This window comes from Muscardinus avellanarius (genome assembly GCF_963383645.1).
Source record: "Muscardinus avellanarius genome assembly, chromosome: 2".
NCBI classification, from domain to species: Eukaryota; Metazoa; Chordata; class Mammalia; order Rodentia; family Gliridae; genus Muscardinus; species Muscardinus avellanarius.
The window spans coordinates 83,460,136-83,480,221 of NC_137787.1; the positions used below are offsets into that span (position 1 = coordinate 83,460,136).

The 20,086-nt window shown below is 40.0% G+C and overlaps 1 protein-coding gene across 2 annotated transcripts in view; it reads left to right on the plus strand.

Moving 5' to 3' along the window:
* The window catches only part of NEB (nebulin), a gene marked incomplete at both ends in the record, with an annotated part of 222,697 nt that overhangs the window by 47,941 nt on the left and 154,670 nt on the right, over positions 1 to 20,086 (plus strand). For both annotated transcript variants that reach the window (XM_080719851.1, XM_080719850.1), the window contains 13 exons: positions 920 to 1,231; positions 1,320 to 1,526; positions 3,106 to 3,210; positions 3,906 to 4,013; positions 8,870 to 9,181; positions 10,146 to 10,352; positions 11,629 to 11,733; positions 14,936 to 15,043; positions 16,752 to 17,063; positions 17,728 to 17,934; positions 18,361 to 18,465; positions 18,611 to 18,718; positions 19,514 to 19,825. In XM_080719851.1, coding sequence (XP_080575977.1) covers positions 920 to 1,231; positions 1,320 to 1,526; positions 3,106 to 3,210; positions 3,906 to 4,013; positions 8,870 to 9,181; positions 10,146 to 10,352; positions 11,629 to 11,733; positions 14,936 to 15,043; positions 16,752 to 17,063; positions 17,728 to 17,934; positions 18,361 to 18,465; positions 18,611 to 18,718; positions 19,514 to 19,825 — 2,508 coding nt within the window. The remainder of the gene's footprint in view (positions 1 to 919; positions 1,232 to 1,319; positions 1,527 to 3,105; positions 3,211 to 3,905; positions 4,014 to 8,869; positions 9,182 to 10,145; positions 10,353 to 11,628; positions 11,734 to 14,935; positions 15,044 to 16,751; positions 17,064 to 17,727; positions 17,935 to 18,360; positions 18,466 to 18,610; positions 18,719 to 19,513; positions 19,826 to 20,086) is intronic.

Genomic DNA, 20,086 nt, shown 5'->3' on the forward strand with positions numbered 1-20,086 from the left:
TATCTAAGGAACATTACAATGCAACTACTAGTAAAAATCTACAACTAATCAAATAACGTAGGGCTTTAGAAGCACAATGTAATTGGTAGAGATTATGAAATATTTATCTTTTCATTTCTTTCTAAGTATCTAAGTGAAAAGAAATAATATGTCACTGATACAAATTATAGTAACATTCCCATCCCAACTTCTCTTGGGTGATCAGAAGTAACTACAGACATTCAAATGGGTTCTGAATATCTTTTTTATTTTACCAGGCTGCAATTCAAAGTACAGTTGGCACTTTATGTCCTTGGATTCTATATCCACAGATCCAAGTAACTATAGATCAAAAATACTTTGAATGGCCGGGTGTGGTGGCGCACACTTGTAATCCTCGCGCTTGGGAGGCGGAGACAGGAGGATCGTGCAGGTTCAAAGCCAGCCGTGCTGGCTTGAGACCATTTCCAAATATAAAGTATAAAATGGGTCTGGGAATGTAGCCTGGAGGTAGAAGGTTTCCAGGAACCCCAGTACCACTAAAAAATAATAATAATAATATTTTGAAAAAACCCACATTACATCTCTACTAAACATATTCAGACATTTTCTTTTAATTATGTCCTGAATAATAAGTGATCTAGAGGTGATGTAAAGTCAACGAGAGGATGCGCATAGATCACATGTAAGTGCTATGCCATTTTACACAAGGGATTTGAGTTTGCATGGATTTTGATACGGTGAGGAGGTTGAGGTGGATCTGGGGACTAATCCACTGTGAGTACTGAGGGATGACTGTATTTGTTAGTACATAGCTATTTGTTTGATGATTGACATATAGAAATCTCTGGGAAGCTCAATGACTACAAATCATGACCTCAATGTTCAGTAAAATCTTTAAGACTGCATTTTAAAATATGTCCTCCTTTGTTTCAAATAGGTTCAGTACAAAAAAGATTATGAAAAAGCTAAAGGGAAAATGGTTGGCTTCCAAAGTCTCCAAGATGATCCTAAACTGGTTCATTATATGAATGTGGCCAAGATACAGTCAGACCGGGAGTACAAAAAGGACTATGAAAAGACAAAGACCAAATACAACACACCTCATGATATGTTCAATGTCGTGGCAGCCAAGAAGGCGCAGGATGTTATCAGCAATGTCAACTATAAGCATTCTCTCCATCACTACACCTACCTGCCCGATGCCATGGACCTGGAGTTATCTAAAAACATGATGCAAATACAGAGTAATGTAAGTACCATGTACTCCCACGGGAAAATCCCCCTTTGAGCCCTGTGCCCACTGCCTGGCCCTCACTCCTCTTCTCCCATTGCTGCAGAACGCCTACAAGGAAGACTACAACACCTGGATGAAAGGCATTGGCTGGATACCTATTGGTAGTCTGGACATAGAGAAAGTGAAAAAGGCTGGCGAGGCACTGAATGAAAAGAAGTACAGGCAACATCCAGACACCCTCAAATTCACCAGCATCGTGGACTCCCCAGTTATGGTCCAGGCCAAACAGAACACACAGCAAATCAGCGATGTGAGTACAACAAAAGAGAGGGCAGAGGAGGTAGAGGGATTTTTTTTTTAGAAATAAATATCTGCTCAATATCTTTATTCTTTTGAACTAATATCTTTTAAGTTTATTGGGTTTTGTATTTGACTTGAAAATAGAATTAAAATTATTTTTAGGGCAGGCACTAAAATGTTCTTTTTTTTCTTTTCTTAAGCATTTTTACTTTTCTTTAAAATACACTTTCCTTTTTAACTGCTTTTAAAAGACTGTTATTATAGTAAGTTTGACATGATGCAAAATATTCTATTCCAATACTGCATACACACACATATGCAGAAATTAAGCTAAGATTGCAGACAATGTATTATGTCTTTACTCCTCAGAATTCAGCATACATAGAGGCTTTTTCTTTTTTGGTACAGAGGATTGAACACAGGGACATTCTATACTCAGTCATTTTTAAAAATTTATTTTTAAGCAGGGTCTTGTTAAATTGCTGAGGGTCTCACTAAATTGCTGAATCTGACTTCAAATATGAGATCCTCCTGTCTCGGCCTCCCAAGTACTGGAATTACAGGCAGGTGCCACCATGCCCAGCAAGAGACATTTTAATTTATGTCCTGGTGGAGAGTATTAGTATTGTTCAGCTGCCTGTCCATAAGCAGTATATGTGCTCTGTCTAAAGTCAAAACTTCTAAAGGAAAGCTTGATATATAGAAAAATTAAAAGCACATTACAAACATTCACTCATTCATTTATTTAATAATGTTTTGCACACCTGCCATGTTCCACGAACCATATCATGTGCTAATGATACATATAAAGGTGAAACAGATGAGAGCCAGGAAAATATAGGAAATAACAGTATAGGACAGGTGCATACGACCAAGGCAGGGACATACACAGAGCATCACCATACTGAAGATGAACACTGTGGGCGAGGCTCGTGTTGAGTAAGTACGTATGCGGGAAGCACAGCTGCCTTCCTGAGTTTCCCTGGCAAATACGGGAAGTGCACACTGCTAGCAAAGGAACACTGTAAGGACAGTACCGAAGGAATGAATCAGCCAGGCACGGTGGCGCACAGCTGCAATCCCTTAGGAGACCAAGATATGAAGATCTCAGGTTTGAACCTAGCCTCAGCAACATGGCGAGGCGGTCAGCAATGTAGCGAGACCCTGTTTCAAAATAAAAAAATAAAATGCCTGCAATGTTTTTTTTTTGGTGTTTTTCTCGTGTGTGTGTGTGTGTGTGTGTGTGTGTGTGTGTGTGTGGTACTGGGGGTGGAACCCAGGGGCTTTCTACCTCCGGGCTATACTCCCAGACCTATTTTATATTTTATTTGGAAACAGAGTCTCACTAAGTTGCTGAGAGCCTCACTAAGTAGCTGAGGCTGGCTTCGAACCTGTGCGATCCTCCTGTCTCAGGCTCCCAAGCGCGGGGATTACAAGCCTGTGACACCATGCCCAGCTTCTGCAATGATTTTTTAATAATAAAAATAGTGGGGGGTTATGTTAGAAACAACTCCTGTAAGCAATAATTGACAGATTTCCCTTTTTGTACAATGTGTAATGCATGACATCTTTTGTGCCTGTGCCTGCAGATCTTATACAAAGCTAAAGGAGAAGACATGAAGCATAAATACACTATGAGTCCTGACCTGCCACAGTTTCTCCAGGCCAAGTGCAATGCCTACAATATAAGTGATGTAAGTAGGGTCTTGGATGAAGTGTGGAACCCAGATCTGACAATAACAATAGAATGTAAGAGGAAGACAGTGCCTTGGCATTTACTTAGTTCAGTTTCCCACATAGCCCCTGGTAGAGCAAACCCCACGGTGATGCTTCTTTGCCTCTTGAGTTGGCCATTTTTAAGGTAGAACAACGGTGCAGAATATAATGTTCTTCTTTATGTAGCACTCACCATCTCTAAAAGTTATGCTTAGTTTTCCTAGTTTTTCAAGTGGGGGACCTTATATCTCTTGGAATATGAGAGTCAATGAAATCATTGGTATCTTTCTCACGACAACCCTAAAATTTCCACGAGGTCTTTTCTTGACCTTCCTTCCATAGGCCTGAGCATCTTCATTTTCTCTTGTAGGTCCGCACATACCAGGGTTTCCACGACCTTTTCTGCTCTCTGCTTGAACCACCCCAGTTTTTCTATACCCCTCTTTAATATGTGCACAAACCAGATTTGGTTGAATAATTAGTGCAGACTCCAATAATTTCCTGCTACACTCAAAGTGTGAAACGTTCTTCTTGGTTGAAGAGCATGTGCGATAGGGAATTCCTATAGCTTATTTCTGGAAAAGAATCAAACAACCTCAGCAGTTGAAGAATCACTTTAGCTGATGAACATGCAACCTGCTAACAAGACCCTCTTTTTGCTCTCCCATCTCAGGTCTGTTACAAACGCGACTGGCATGATTTAATAGCCAAGGGCAACAATGTCTTGGGTGATGCCATTCCCATCACTGCAGCCAAGTCGTCAAGAAACATTGCCAGTGACGTGAGTTAAAAAAAAAAAAAAGTTTTAGGTGAAATCTGAGTGATGACCTTCCTTCTTAAAAAAAAAAAATAATCAAATGTGTGCTTATTTAAATGGATACCTCGTTTAAAACAATGTGCTGAATTAATCAGATTCACATTCTCCACTAAGCATTGTTTTGAAAACCTGTCACTTTTTAAACATTCCTGTGATTCTTTTGAGTTGACCCCAGTTGGCAGAGCTGTCATAAAATGACAGCAGCAGTCTCGCCTGATGCATAGTCCAGACCGCCTGTGCTGACACGTTTTCCCGACAGCCCACATTCATCTTCAGCGAGAATACCCTGAGTGACACTTGCGTGTTAGATTTACATGACTGCCTGCCTTCTGACTGGATTTAAAAAAAAAAAAGATTGGAAAGACATTACACAAGCATACATAGTTTTATAAACCAAATAAGGAATTAAGCCCGCTTTTTTTAGGACGTTATATTTTTTTAGGGAAAGTAAGGCCCATTTCATTTATAATAAAAATTATATACTTATACTCATTTCCATCTTTGAAACCAGATTTTCTTTTTTTATACTTTTTTTGGTGCACTGTGGTCTACATTATGATGTGAATCTCACAGCATAATGTAGTGAATAGCGACAGTGAAATCCATGCACACAGCATTTGGTGGGCTTTCCCCCGGCTCCCTTCCTACTCCTCCTTCCCCATTCATGATATTGAGATTCGAAACTATATTTTCAAAAAGCACACATGCCCTGCAGGGTTTTCTGTCACACACTATTGCAGGGGCTACAGTCTTGGTTTGAGAGAAGAGACGAAATGGAGCAACCATGTGTTCAGCTCACTTTGGAGATAAGGGTAAAAGGACTCTACAGCTCTTCTTGTCAGAGTGATACTGAGAATGTCTTACTCTAAGCTTTGTGCACAGTGTACACACAAACTAGGAAATACATTTCTAGTTTAAGTGGAAGGTGAAAATCTTTATCCCCTCACCCCTTGACAATTGAATAGTGCTTTCACTAAGACTTGGTAATTACTCGATAATCCTCTCACCTGCTAAACCTTGGTTTATAAGTCTAAACTTATACTGTGTGAGCTCAGTGTCTGTAGGGTTGAAGTGGATTTTAATTCTCTTGCATAAAAACTGAGGTTCTCAGCTAGGCGTGGTGGCTCACACTTGTAATCCCGGCATTCAGGAAACTGAGACCGGAGAATCGCAGTTCGCGGACAGCCTCAGCTACTTAGTGAGGCCCTCTGCGAGTGAGACCACTGGTCAGTGAGACCCTGTTTCAAAATAATAAAAAATTGGGCAGGGAGTGTAGCTCGGAGGTCAAATGCCTCTGGGTTCTATCCCCAGACCCGCAACAAAACAAAACAAACAACAACAAAAAAAAAAAAAAAAACAAAAAAAAAACAGAGGTTCTCTAAAGTAGATTTATAGGAACTAGAGGAAAGCTCAGGCTGCATTTGAGTATGAATTTAGCATTGGGAGAAGCCCTTATTCTTGAACCTAGAGTTACTATTGTTGTATATATTTGCATAGTGTTTAAATTTGCAGCCTAAACTACTGAAATTTGTGATTGTTATGTTTGTGTGAGCTTCAGTTTAATGAAAGATTCATGATGGTTCTTTTTATTATTATAATACTTGGTATTTGGGGTATTTTTCTGTTTTTTTTTTTAACTTTAATTTTGTATCTGTTTTGGGTGTTCAGGGAGGTGGGTGTCAGAGCATGTGGTCATATGGACTTTTGTTAAAATTATAACCCTCCAGGAAATATCAAAGAAATGAAACCAAACATGGTCTAGTCGATTTTCCAACTTAAGAGTACTAGATGAACTGGAAAATTTAAGTTCTGAATGTTCACAGTACACAAATAGTTTGGCCTTGAAACCAATGCCAAATGAACACATGCTGTGGCTGGCAATAAAGTTGTAAGGCAGAAAATCCAGGTTTACCATGTTTGTAATCTTTATATAAAATATCAAATAGTTACCGTGGATACCATGACCGTCATGGTACCAAGTAAGTAACTAAGCTGAAATCCCTTGGTCAGTTTGTGCCAAGACACGCTGCTGGTGCCTGATAGGGATTGTTCTCTCTTTAGGTGCCCTGTTCTCCTACCATAATTGTAAATGGTTTGTAAGAAGTGCAAGCCACGTTTATTCTGAATTTTTGACTCAATGATTTGTAGTACCAGTCAAACACATGTAGCTTTCTGTTTACATCTTGTGCCACCTGGTCTTCATTTATGCCAGGGAAACTATATTTGAATTGTGTGCAGCTAGCTTTGTTTTAATCTGTTTTGCAACCAGTGTAGCTCTTTTAAAAATCTTACTGTTCGCCAGGCGTGGTGGCGCACGCTTGTAATCCCCGCACTTGGGAGGCGGAGACAGTAGGATCACACAGGTTTGAAGCCAGCTGCACTGGCTTAAGAGACCATGTTTCCAGATAAAAATATAAGATAGATCTGGGAGTGTAGCCCAGAGGTAGAAGGGTTTCCAGGAACTTCAGTACCACCAAAAAAAAAAAATCTTACTGTTCAAATATATAAGAGCCAAACTCTTTCCATTCCATTTTAAATGTTCCTATCCATTCTTCCTCCTTTCCTCTTACTCTATGAAGTTTTTAAAACAAAAAACTTGGAAAGAAGCACATGCATCCACGTGTTAATAGGTTATTGCCAGTGTTTCTTTATGCTGTAAGCAAGGGACTAGGTAGTGTTACATCTTTAATTTATGCTTGAATTTGAAAAACTCTCTCTGGCCTTCTCCATTGCCTCTTTGTAGTAAGTAGGGGTTTTATGCATAGACTGTTTTCAGCATCGGGCACTGAATTAGGACAGTCCTCACCTCATTGCTTGTCCCTCTAAGCAACCTAGCTAAAAGGTGCTGATATTTTATTTACTGCCAACTTCAAGTGATCGGAATATCCTGCTTTTTGAACAGAGGTATTTGTAGTTCATTTCGAGGGTTTTATACCCTAAGAGGATGCTGCATTCCAGCATGAAATCTGCTTCATTTCAAAGCAAAAGCTGCAATATCCTCCCAGTCCTAAGTGCCTCATTTAAAGCAAATCAGTAATGCTAAAGCATATAAAGTTTTATATTCTCTCTAAAGTGGTAGTATCTTTATTTGCTAGATTTTCTTAACCTTTTAAGAGTGCTGTAATGGTCACTGTTAATATTTTGATAGGGCCCACCAGTATTTAGTTTTCACGTCATTCTAATGTATAGTTTCAAGTGTCATTAGACAATCTTAATTCCACTACATTTCTGTTTGGCTCCAACATTCCATTTAGCTTGACCAGTCTAATTTTAACACGTGTTTGTTGGAGGTCATTAATGTTACTTGTACAATGCTGTCACTGTGTGACATCCATATGAATTTTATTGTATACCACATTGCACTCAATCAGCTGTGATTATGCTTAGAAAAACCATAGTAACTAGATGCAGTATGAATTTTTTCCACTGACAATAAGTCAGGGGCTTAAATGTGATTATGGTCCTGCAAGTTGATACTTGCTAAAATATCTAAACATTTTGTTGTAACTGAGTCTTTTTTTTAATTTATAAAGCTGGAAATGATCAAATGCTGTGGTTTTTTTTTTTTCATTGTCAACAGTGGTGTGTCATTTTATGTATGGAACTTATGGAACTCTCCAAAAATAAAGTTATTCAAAAGATTTAAAAAAAATGAGGTTCTGACCTATTACAGGATAGTTCCTAATCCCAAAAGTGAGAGACCTGGAACATATTTTTTTTTAATTAGTTTTTTTTTACTGATGAGAAAAACCCACAGATGTTTCTGCCCTTACTATGGTGTCTTAATTCATATACTGCTTTTTTGGTCTTGAGCTTGGAGAGGAACTGCTGATAAGTGGGGTGGGTGAAGGTCCAGCTACCTGTACAGCTGGTATTCACATCCCTGATGTGAAATCATATATTGGATTAGGAAATTAATTTAAAAATATTTTTAAACCAAGAGATATTGGTCTTAGATTTTGAAGGTGTCATGTTCATATGAAGCACAAAAATTCAACTGGTTTTAAACATAATATGCATACCCATGTTCATAGCAGCACAATTTGTAATAGCCAAAATATTAAACCAACCTAGATCTCCATCAACAGATGAATGGATTGCAAAATTATGGGAAATACACACAATGGAATTCTATTCAGCTATAAAGAAGAATAAAATAATAGCATTTGCAAGAAGATGGAAGGAACTAGAGAACATTATGTTAAGTGAGATTAGTCAAGCACAGAAAGAGAAGGGACATATGTTTTCTCTAATATGCCCAAGCTAGGGAGTAGTGGTAATACCAGAGGGACTCCAGATGATGGAGGAGAAATCTCAGCAAAGCTTAAATGGAAGGATAGGAGAGGAAGGAAGCTGAGGTTGTTCAATGGAGGAGCTACATATGAATATGTGTAATAGCATAAATACAACACGATTAACCTGGACACTCTCTATTGTGGGGGAGGGAAAAGGAGGGGGAAGGGCATGAAGCACAATGTAAATGTACATCACTCTCAATATGTTCCACTTATAAAAAATAAATAAATAAAATAAATAAATAAATAAATAAATAAATATAATTCTACATGTAAATCACTTGTAGGAGTGAAGGCAAAGGGGGAAAAAACTGGTCTTAAGTTCATCGTAACATTCTCTTGAAAACCCAGCAGAGTTTGCAACAAATGTTTTTAGTCTTAACTTTCTGAAGGGTATGTGGTTTGCACTTTTCTTGAATACTCTTTCTAAGAGTCAGTGTTCTGAGTGACTTTGTGTGCAAATATGATTGCTGCCCTATTGCTTTCAATGCCTAGGACTTTGCTAACCAAATTCTGTCTCTGCAGTATAAATACAAAGAAGCTTATGAGAAGTCAAAAGGAAAGCATGTGGGTTTCAGAAGCCTCCAGGATGATCCAAAGCTGGTCCACTACATGAATGTGGCAAAACTGCAGTCTGATCGTGAATACAAGAAAAATTATGAGAACACCAAAACCAGCTACCATACCCCTGGGGACATGGTTAGCATAACTGCTGCAAAGATGGCCCAGGACGTGGCCACCAACGTCAACTACAAACAGCCATTGCATCATTACACGTACCTGCCTGACGCCTTGAGCTTCGAGCACACAAGGAATGCGAATCAAATTCAGAGTGATGTAAGTATGCACAGCATAGCAGACCCACATTTGCTTGTACTTAAAGCATAACAATTTCTCTTCACTTTATTAGGTTTCTAACTGCAGTAAGATGTTTGAAAAATGCACTTTAGAATAAGCAGCATTTGCTGGAAAATTACCGAAGGCATGGTAGACGAGCTATGTTTTTGCTGGCTTTCTGAGCATGTATCCTAATCACTGACATTGTCTTTGTTAATTTATGGGTGAGAGGTAGAGCTGCATTCTGCCAACTATGTAAGCCACCGTGATTCTCAGCCAGAGGTGCTGCTGCGGCCTGTCTCAATGGTGATAGTTGTAGAATGCAAAATAGGAGAATTCTTGATGCTTTCTGAATTCAGAAAAGTTTCCTCTTTTTATTAAACACAAGGTCACACTGTCATCCATATAAATCCATGTAATGAGTCATCTAAAATGAAGTGAGGAGGCTTTGTGCTTGCAGCATGATTCACCAAGAGCCACACAGGGAGGTGTTTAACATTCAGGACATTTCTTTCTGCAGGAACCAGATTTCTGTAAGAATTGTCCTCTGTGGAGACAAGAGATGGTATTAATTTACTAAGTGCTCAATGAAATTATCTCTGCCTAGCTGAGATCAGGAATAGTTTATTTAGATGAACAGTGTGGGTGAAACTCAAAGTTTTGGAGTCTTCGGTAAAATCAAAAGGAAAAGTCCAATTTATTGTCAAAAGAGAATTTTTGTTAAGCAGTACCCATGGAAATATGTGACCTAGATTCCCTTCCGTACTGTATAATGCACTCTAACAACAGAACTGCCTTTTCTCTTTACCGAATTCCAGATAATAAGCTCTGTGACAGACGGAGTCGGTCGCTAGCATACTGAAAAAGAATTGCTGCTTGCCCCCCTTGGCTAGAATTGCAGATCCCAGAGACACCCCTTGAATAGTCCCTGGGTGTCTCCTCATACAAGCCTCCTCTTTTACAGAATGTATACAAAGACGAATACAACAGCTTCCTCAAGGGCATTGGCTGGATCCCTATTGGCTCTCTGGAGGTTGAGAAGGCCAAGAAAGCAGGCGAGGCCTTAAATGAGAGGAAATATCGACAGCACCCAGACACCATCAAGTTCACAAGCGTGCCTGATTCCATGGGCATGGTATTGGCTCAGCAGAACACGAAGCAGCTAAGTGATGTACGTGGTTTCCCTGCAAAGGGGTTTGTTCATGAGTAACCCCCTGTGGCCCAGTCACTCCAGCAGCCTGCTTGATTCAGTACGTGAGGCAGTATCTCTGTTAACAAACAAACGGCTTCAGAGGTATAAGAGACACGTTTTAATTTTGAAGTGAATTGAACCTAAACCATAGGGATAACGAATACATTCCAAATGTGCTTTATTTTCCAAACATGAAGAGTCTGTGCTATCCATAAGCAGACCCCTACCCGTTATACATATGAAATGACAACATTACTGTTATCATCCGTGACTCTGTCTGAATTCCGAAATGAGCTGTTTATTGCTCTGGGTTGCAATAGCTCTACCCAGGAGGCACATACGGAAAAGTCTTGATGTCCTATTACATAACAGCTCCATGTTCTGAGAGGCAATCTTAGAATAAGGCCTCTAGGGAGGAGACTAGCAGCTTAGTTGCAGACATCCTGGGTCTCACTTCAGAGCCCAAGACCCTTGTTCTTGCAGTCAGGGGCTAATTATAATGCTCAGGGCTCGTGCCAGTTAGTGATTTCAGATTTCTGTTAAGATTTCTTTATTAGAAAGAAAGAGGTAAGTAAAAAGCAAAGAAAGATTGGTTTTTGTTTTTCCTAGGTTTTGGAAGGCAGGGAGCTCTGTATTAGCCTTGGATCTGAGGATTATCTGCAGACTTTATTTCCCAGGGTGGTCCCTGATCTCACAATACTGCAGATGTTTTTAGGATTAATTCTATTTTAGTGGTCATAAATGGTAGTTTTTTTTATTTCTTTTGTACTGAGCAAAGTGTCACTTCTCAATGAGTGTTTCTAGTTAGCTAGGAAAATTGTACCCTCACTATATTAAGTCTTCCTACCCCCAATAAATGCCATCAACATCTACCTAGTTCCTCAAGCTCCAAGCGTGGTGGTCATCTTTAAAATTTTCCTGGGTAGACCCCCACACGCACTATATCTGCTGAGTCAGCATCAGCATCATCTCTCAGCCAGCTTTCTGGAGTGCTTGCTTTTATCTGCTATCAACCCTAGTTCCAGCTTTTTTTTTTTTCTTCTCATGTGGACAAACTGACCACAATGACCTGTCGTCTGGACTCCCTGCCTGGGTCTCAAACAACCTGTAAAGACATAATCAAACCAGGTTCCTTTCCTATGTAAGACCTCTAAAGAACTCCAATGACAGCCTTCCTTTTGGAAGGAGCTGGTGCTTAGTGAAACTCACGTTAAGTCAGCTGATGACCTTTGCCTGCTTCCTCCTTCGTCCGCAGCTCAACTACAAGGTGGAGGGGGAGAAACTGAAGCACAAGTACACCATCGACCCTGAGTTGCCTCAGTTTATCCAAGCCAAGGTCAATGCCCTCAACATGAGCGATGTGAGTATCGGGCTGGTTCCAGTCTAACACTGCCTATGTTGGCTTCTCCTTCCCCGCTCTGGGTGACTCTTGCATGCATGGAGAGCTCACATGGGGAGCAGAGTCCCTAGCTGGGATCTTATCATGCAATATGAGACTAGAGTCCACCATAAAATGTTGCTGAATATAGATGTTTTCAAACTATGGGCAATGACTCATTAGTGGGCAGTAGAGTCAGTCTAGGAAATGGTGTCCCCCTTAGGACAAAATAAGATAAACAAGATTGGAAAATGCAGGAGTGCTTGGTCTGTAGTAAGGGTCAGTATTTCTTTCTATAACTTTTGTTTCCCTTATTTATTAAAACTTCCCAAATAATTTGGTCTTATAAAACAATGTAACTAGCCTATCTCTTGGGTAGGTTAGACACATCATTGGTGATAATGCTTAAATCCACTATATGAATTGTTTTATTTATTTGCAGTACTGGGGATTGAACTCAGGCCCTTGCATATGGTAGGCAAGTGGTCTCCCACTGGGCTACATCTCCTAGCCCTTTCTAAATTTTGTTTTGAGGCAGAGTTTCACTAAGTTATAATCCTCCTACCTAGCCTCCTGAGTCACTGGGATTTCAGACTTGTACCACCATGCCCAGTTGCCTTAAAAAACAACAACAAAAAAAAGAGGTAAATTCTGATTTTAAAACATAAGCAGAGCCGGGTGTAGTGGCACACACTTGTAATCCCAATACTTAAGAGGCTGAGACAGGAGGATCACAGGTTCATGGCCAGCCTCAGCTACTTGTGAGGCACTCTGCAACTTAGTGACACCCTGTTTTAAAATAAAAAATAAAATAGGGCTGGGGGTGTAGCTCATAGGTAGAATGCTCCTGGGTTCAATATTTAGTACCTAAAAAAAAAAAAAAAAACATAATTAGGAGGATCGCGGATCGTGGACAGCCTCAACTACTTAGTGAGGCCCTTTGCATCTCGGTGAGACCCTGTTTCAAAATAAAGAATAAAAAATAGGACTGGGGTTGTAGCTTGGAGGTATAATGCCCCTGTATTCCATCCCCAGTATCTCAAAAAGAAAAAAAAGACATAATCAAACGAGAGCCAGGCTCAGTGTTGTATACCTGTAATCCCAGTACTTGGGAGGTTGGAACAAGAGGATCCTAGATTTGAGGCCAGCCTCAGCAATTTAGCGAGGACCTCTACAACCCTATTTCAAAATAAAATATTAAAAGGGCTGAGGTATAACCAGTGGTAGAGTACCCCTGGCTCATATCCCCCATTCCATTCAATCAGTCAATCAAACATAATCAAACATAGTGAGCAGGATGAAGCTTTTCATTTCTTAAAAAGATGGTTCAACTATTAACATTATTAGGTTCTGTTTTACCTCCAAATACACTTTTATTGGTAATCACTTCTGTTTTGGGCTTGTTCCAGTTAGCATTCTTACAGCTATTATCTAAAAGATTGACCATGAAGCTGGGCGTGGTGGTGCATGCTTGTGATCCCAGCATGATGGTTTCGGGCTCAGTCCAATAGAGGCCAGAGACTGTAGCTCTCAGCTCATGGTGGCAGGCACAGGGAGAGAGAGCACATGGGCTGCGCTCACACCGTGCAGGCAGAAAGCAAGAGAGTGCGCTGGGGAGAAGAAACCAAATACAATCCACCAAGGCCACACCCCAAGGGACCACCTCCCCCACCACACCCTACTGGCCTCCTGGGTACCACCAAGGTCAATCATTACAATGGACTTATCCACTGCTGGGATTACAACCCTCATGACTTGGCTATATCAGCCCTAAATATTAAAAAATGAGCTCTTCAGGAGACATTTCTATGTCTAACTATAACATGGCCCATTTAAATGTTTCTCTAATTTTAAGTGATTTTAATGCTTAAATATCACTTACAAAACTGGGTAGTATTAAAATCTGAATTTCTATTTTATTATCCACATATTTCTATATCTCTAAAATGCTTTGTTTTGTTTTATTTATTTTTATTTTATTTTATTTATTTTATTTTTGGTTCCTGGAAACCCTTCTGCCTCTGGGATACACTCCCAGACCTATTTTATACTTTTTTATTTGGAAATAGGGTCTCTGAAGCCCCACAGCTGGCTTCGAACCTGCACGATCTTCCTGTCTCCGCCTCCTAAGCATGGGGATTACAAGCCTGTGCCACCATGCCCAACATTTTATTTATTTTTTGATGTGGTACTGGGGATTAAACCCAGGGGAGCTCTGCCTCTGAGCCATACCTCCAGCCCTATTTCATTAGTTTGAAACAGGGTCTCACTAGGTTGCTAAGAGTCTTGCTATGTTGTTGAGACGGTCTTCAAACCTGCAATTCTACTGTCTAAGCCTCCCAAGTCCCAAGTACTGGAATTGCAAGTACTGAATTGCAAGAGGTGCCATCACCTCTAGCTCTGAAATGCTTTATTATGAAACCTTTCTCAAAAGCATTATAGCTGCACATAGTGGCCCACGTTTATAATCCCGGCATTATCTGTCTAAGGATTGTGATTCTCACACAGCTTCAGCTACTTAATGAGGCCCTTCGCAACTCAGTGAGACCCAGTTTCAAAAAATAAAAAGACTAAACTGGGCGTGGTGGTGCATGCTTGTGATCCCAGCATTTGGGAGGCTGAGACAGGAGGATCGCAGTTCAAGGACAGCTTCAGGTACTGCTTAGTGAGGCCCTTTGCAATTCAGTGAGACCCTGTTTAAAAAATAATAATAATAAATAGGGCTAGGGGTGTAGCTCAGAGGTAGAATGCCCCTGGGTTCCATCTCCAGTACCACAAAAATAAATAAATTAATTAAAAATATAGGGCTGGGGGTATAGCTCAGAGGAACAATGCCTCGGGTTCCATCCCCAGTAAAACACACACACACACACACACACACACACACACACAACATTATACACTTATAGAAAACTATGAAAATCTTTTGTTACATCACATTCAAATAATTACCTTGCTTTGTTATACAAATATACATATTTTTAATCAGTTGAGATTATATTATGTATAGTGTACTGACATTTTTAAAAAGAATCTGAAAGATGGGTAAAAGATAAGCTAGTATTCTGTGAATTCTCTTAATAGAAAGGGATGTTATGACATGTTTTATAAGAAACATTTTGGCATCCTGCCTCATTCCTCTTTAATAATATCAAATAATAAAATAATCTTTTCCTTTTTGAAGGCTCATTATAAAGCCGACTGGAAGAAAACCCTCGCTAAGGGCTATGATCTGCGGACAGATGCAATTCCCATCGTTGCTGCAAAAAGTTCAAGGAATATTGCTAGTGATGTAAGTCTAATATGAAAGAGTTTAATTCTGAATATTATTAAAATCTGTACATGGTTTGTGAGACTAAGCAATACATAAGCAAAGAAATTATGAAATAATAATACTTTCTAATACCTTAATGTTCATGATATTTTTATATTGTTTTACTTCAAATATCTTTAAAAACTCAGTATTGTTACAAAGAAAAAAATATTTGTATTGTAAAATATTTGGAACTCATAATGATAGTGAACTTAAGAACTCCTTTTAATTTGGATTTTGTTAAGAAAAAAGTCTTGCTATTCTAAAATATCACTCAATCAAAAATATTCTCCAAGTTTTTTTTTTTTTTTTGCAGAACTGGGGGTTGAACCCAAGGGCATTCTACCTACAAGCTATACTATTTTTTGCCCTTTATTTTGTAACAGGGTCTCAATAAATTGTGGAGGGCCTCACTAAGTAGCTGAAGCTGGCTGAGAACCTGCAATCCTCTTGTTTCAGTTTCCCAAATACTGGGATTACAAGAGTGAGCCATCACTCCCAGTTCCAAGTATTTTTTTTTTTTTTTTTGGTTGTACTGGGGGTAGAACCCAGAGGCTTTCTACCTCCGAGCTATACTCCCAGACCTATTTTTTATATTTTATTTGGAAACAGGGTCTCACTAAGTTGCTGAGAACCTCACTAAGTAGCTGAGGCTGGCTTCGAACCTGTGTGATCCTCCTGTCTCAGCCTCCCAAGCGCAGGGATTACAAGCATGCGCCACCATCCCTGGCTAGTTCCAAGTATTTTTAAAGCATATACTATTTTAATTTCAATTTCCACAAAGAAAGAAACCTAGTAAAATAGAAAATAGCAGGAAAAACTATAGATTAAATAATAAGAATTTAGCAATATTTTATTTATTTATTTATTTATTTAGTGGTACTGGGGTTCCTGGAAGCTTTTCTACCTCTGGGCTATACTCCCAGACCTATTTTATATTTTTTATTTGGAAACAGGGTCTCTTAAGCCAGCTGAGGCTGGCTTCGAACCTGTGCGATCCTCCTGTCTCTGCCTCTGAAGCACGGGGATTACAAGCATGCGCCACCACGCCCGGCCAGAATTTAGTAATGTTTAAATCCATTCAAGCCAGGTGTGGTGATGCCACTTGTAATCCCAGTACTTGGGAGGTTGAGACAGGAAGATAGCAGGTTTGCAGCCAGCCTCCGCAACTTATTGAGGTCCTCCACAACTTAGTGAGACCCTGTTTCAAAATAAAAGAATAAAAATCATGCTGGGGGGTGTAATTTAGAAGTAGAATGCCCCTAGGTTTCATCCCTAGTATCTCTCTCTTTCTCTCTCTCTCTCTCTCTCTCTCTCTCTCTCTCTCTCTCTCTCTCACACACACACACACACACACACACACACACACACACATCTATTCATACTGTAATGCAAACAAGATAAAAAAATACGCATCAAACACTAAACAAGCTTCTCTGGAGCCTCAAGAATATTTAAAAAATGTATTTGTGAACAATATAAACTACAACATTTTCCTTTCCTAATTATCTCCTAACAGGTTAAGACCATCCATTAGAAATATTTTTAGTCCATTAAAGATTTTGAAAAAAGCTTAGATGTTACATAGATTTAGGCTTCATTTGGCCTGTGTTTAATTTTTTATATGCGTTCCATTTGTCAGACTTCTACCTTTTCAAACTTCTTTCTGCCCTTCTCTGTCAATCAGTGCAAATACAAGGAGGCCTACGAAAAAGCCAAAGGCAAGCAAATTGGGTTTCTCAGTCTTCAAGACGACCCTAAACTAGTCCACTACATGAACGTGGCTAAAATACAATCAGACCGTGAGTATAAGAAGGGCTACGAAGCCAGCAAGACCAGGTACCACACACCTCTGGACATGTTCAGTGTGACCGCTGCAAAGAAATCTCAAGAAGTTGCTACCAACGCCAACTACAGGCAGCCCTTCCACAACTACACTCTCCTGCCTGGCGCCTTGAATGTGGAGCACTCCAAGAATGCCATGCAGATTCAGAGTGATGTATGTACCATCATTGGCTGCCAGCAGCTAGTCATCCATGTGCATGGGATGGGGGGGGGGGTGAGAGCCACACTCCATCCAAACCTGGCTGGACCCCTCTTCTCCTCCAAAAATCTCCTGCAAGACTTGAAGTTTTACAATTTCATTCACCTGAACTACATATAGTTCTTTTGTTGTTGAGAAAGACTAGATAGATGATAGATGATAGATGATAGATAGATAGATAGATAGATGATAGATAGATACATAGATACATAGATATTATATATACCTATATCATATATATGCATATATATATCACTTTGGATGTTTGACCCAACATAAATTCTGTGAAAAATTAAGAGGCTCAAATAGGTTATATACAAAATATCTTTCTGGATGCAAAATTTAGTTAGCTTTTAATTTCTTTTTTTAAGAAAATTCATTTTTAAAGAAATTGTTAGATTAGAATTTCTATTTAAAATAACCACAAATACAATCACTTTTATAATTAATTTTTTTTCAAGAGATCACAGGGACTAAAAATCAGGCATTCTCTCTCCCTTATCTCTGTCCCCCTCCCTTTCCCCTCCTTTTTCTTTTTGATAATGAGTAAGCCACGTAGCTAAAGAAACCCAAGTCCTGACTCTTTCTGAAATAAAAATTTTCTTTTTTTGTTGTCAAGAATCTATACAAATCTGACTTCACCCACTGGATGAAAGGGATCGGCTGGGTCCCAATAGATTCCCTGGAGGTGGAGAAGGCAAAGAAAGCGGGAGAGATTCTTAGTGAAAAGAAGTATCGCCAGCACCCTGAGAACCTGAAGTTCACGTACTCCATGGACACGATGGAACAGGCACTTAACAAGAGCAACAAGCTGAACATGGATAAGGTAGGAGCTGCCTGCCAGCCGCAGCAGGGAGCCCTCATGGCACTCTCGCTACCCACCTGCAGTGCCCCTCTGCAGTGCCCCTGTGAGCTGCTTCAGCATTCCCATATTTCTGATGGTGGGGGTGGGGGTGGGGCACTCTGTAGCTTCATCATGTCTACTGAGCCTTCTTATACTGACCACAGGCCATCTCTCCACCCATGCTCAGCATTCAACAGAACTACAAAGCTCCATGTAACTGTGAGATGGGGCAAGTTGAAAAGGGCTACCTTCATTAATGTTTGAGCTTTTCCTTGGCTCTCTTGATAGTTCATTTCTCAAAATCAGCTCTAATCTCTTCTACTGTGGAGATGTGAATCTCTTCTTCTTTCTAGCACGATTACAAACTTGTCCTGCCATAACATCATGTACCTGATCTTCTTATTGTAGAGGCTCTACACTGAAAAATGGAACAAAGACAAGACCACCATTCATGTCATGCCCGATACCCCAGACATCCTACTCTCCAGAGTGAACCAAATCACCATGAGCGATGTAAGTAGATCAGTAACCAAAAGGGGGAGTGGGGGTGGAAGGGAGCTCGTATTTATGGAATTCCACATACCAACCACGTTAGAATCAGGATCTCCATTTTAACCCAGGAAACAAAATGTTGTTATTTTTCTGTTTCATTGCTTAGAAACTGTACAAAGCTGGCTGGGAAGAAGAAAAGAAGAAAGGATATGACCTGAGGCCTGATGCCATCTCAATAAAGGCTGCAAAAGCCTCCAGAGACATCGCCAGCGATGTGAGTGCTTCCCGGGGGCCTTCTCAGACTGAGCACACAAGAGCAAACAAACAGGCCAAGCTTGTGTGTGTCAGCTCAGTTCAGGGTGTGTGGGAACACCACCCCATATAACACATAAGACATCTATCTCCTTCCTCTTAGACCAAGTTCCCTCTGATTATTTTTTCATTATTTAAGGTTAAATGTTGGCTTTAAAAAAAAAAAGCTTCTTTTGGAGTGTTCAAATCATTTATAGATCAATCTAAGCTAATGAAATTGACATGTTTCACCCAGGAGACCTGTGACGCTCTCTATAACTTTAAAGATTCACCATGAAGTTGGGTGTGGTGGAACTCACCTGTAATCCCAGTCCTTGGGAGGCTGAGGCTGGAGGATCACAGGTTTGAGAAGGAGCCTCAGCAATTTAGTGAAACCTCATTTCAAGAATAAAAATAAAATAAAATAGGGCTGGTAATATAGCTCAGAAGTAGAATGGCCCTGGGTTCAATCTCCAGTAAAACACACACACACACACAGACACTACCATGAGGAATCATTGAAACCTTTTCTGTACTTAAACAGCTGAGCAATCTCTTTGACTAACTGAATTTTTTCCCCTCATGGACTTGAGTCTAGGATGAAGTTTTAAATATAAAGTGTTCGTTCCCTGCCCCTGGTGATGCTCTTCGACTAGTTTCAGAAGAGCACTAAAATCCTTTATATCTGACAAAGCTAATGGTACCCTGTAAATGATAACTGATATGTTGTCCCTTTTCTTCACTGTTTTCATTCTCATGCCTTCCTTTCTGTCCACAGTACAAATACAAGCAAGCCTATGAGCAAGCCAAAGGGAAACACATTGGCTTCCGGAGCCTGGAAGACGACCCCAAGTTGGTGCACTTCATGCAGGTGGCCAAGATGCAGTCAGATCGGGAATACAAGAAGGGATATGAGAAATCCAAGACATCCTTCCACACCCCGGTAGACATGCTCAGCGTTGTGGCAGCCAAGAAGTCTCAGGAAGTAGCCACCAACGCCAACTACAGAAATGTGATCCATACCTACAACATGCTTCCAGATGCCATGAGCTTTGAATTGGCCAAGAATATGATGCAGATTCAAAGTGATGTATGTGAAAGCCACAATAGTTACAAAGCGTTTAGATAATAAGCAAATCATGAGTGGCCATAAGTAGGACATGAAAAGACACTGAAAATTCTGAAGAGCTGGGCGTGGTGGCAAACCCTCGTAATCCCAGTACTCAGGGAGGCTGAGACAGGAGGATCACAGATTCGCAGCCAGCATCAGCTACTTAGTGAGGCCCTCCACAACTTAGTAAAACTCTGTTTGAAAATAAAGAATAAAAAATAGGGTTGAAGCGGGCATGGT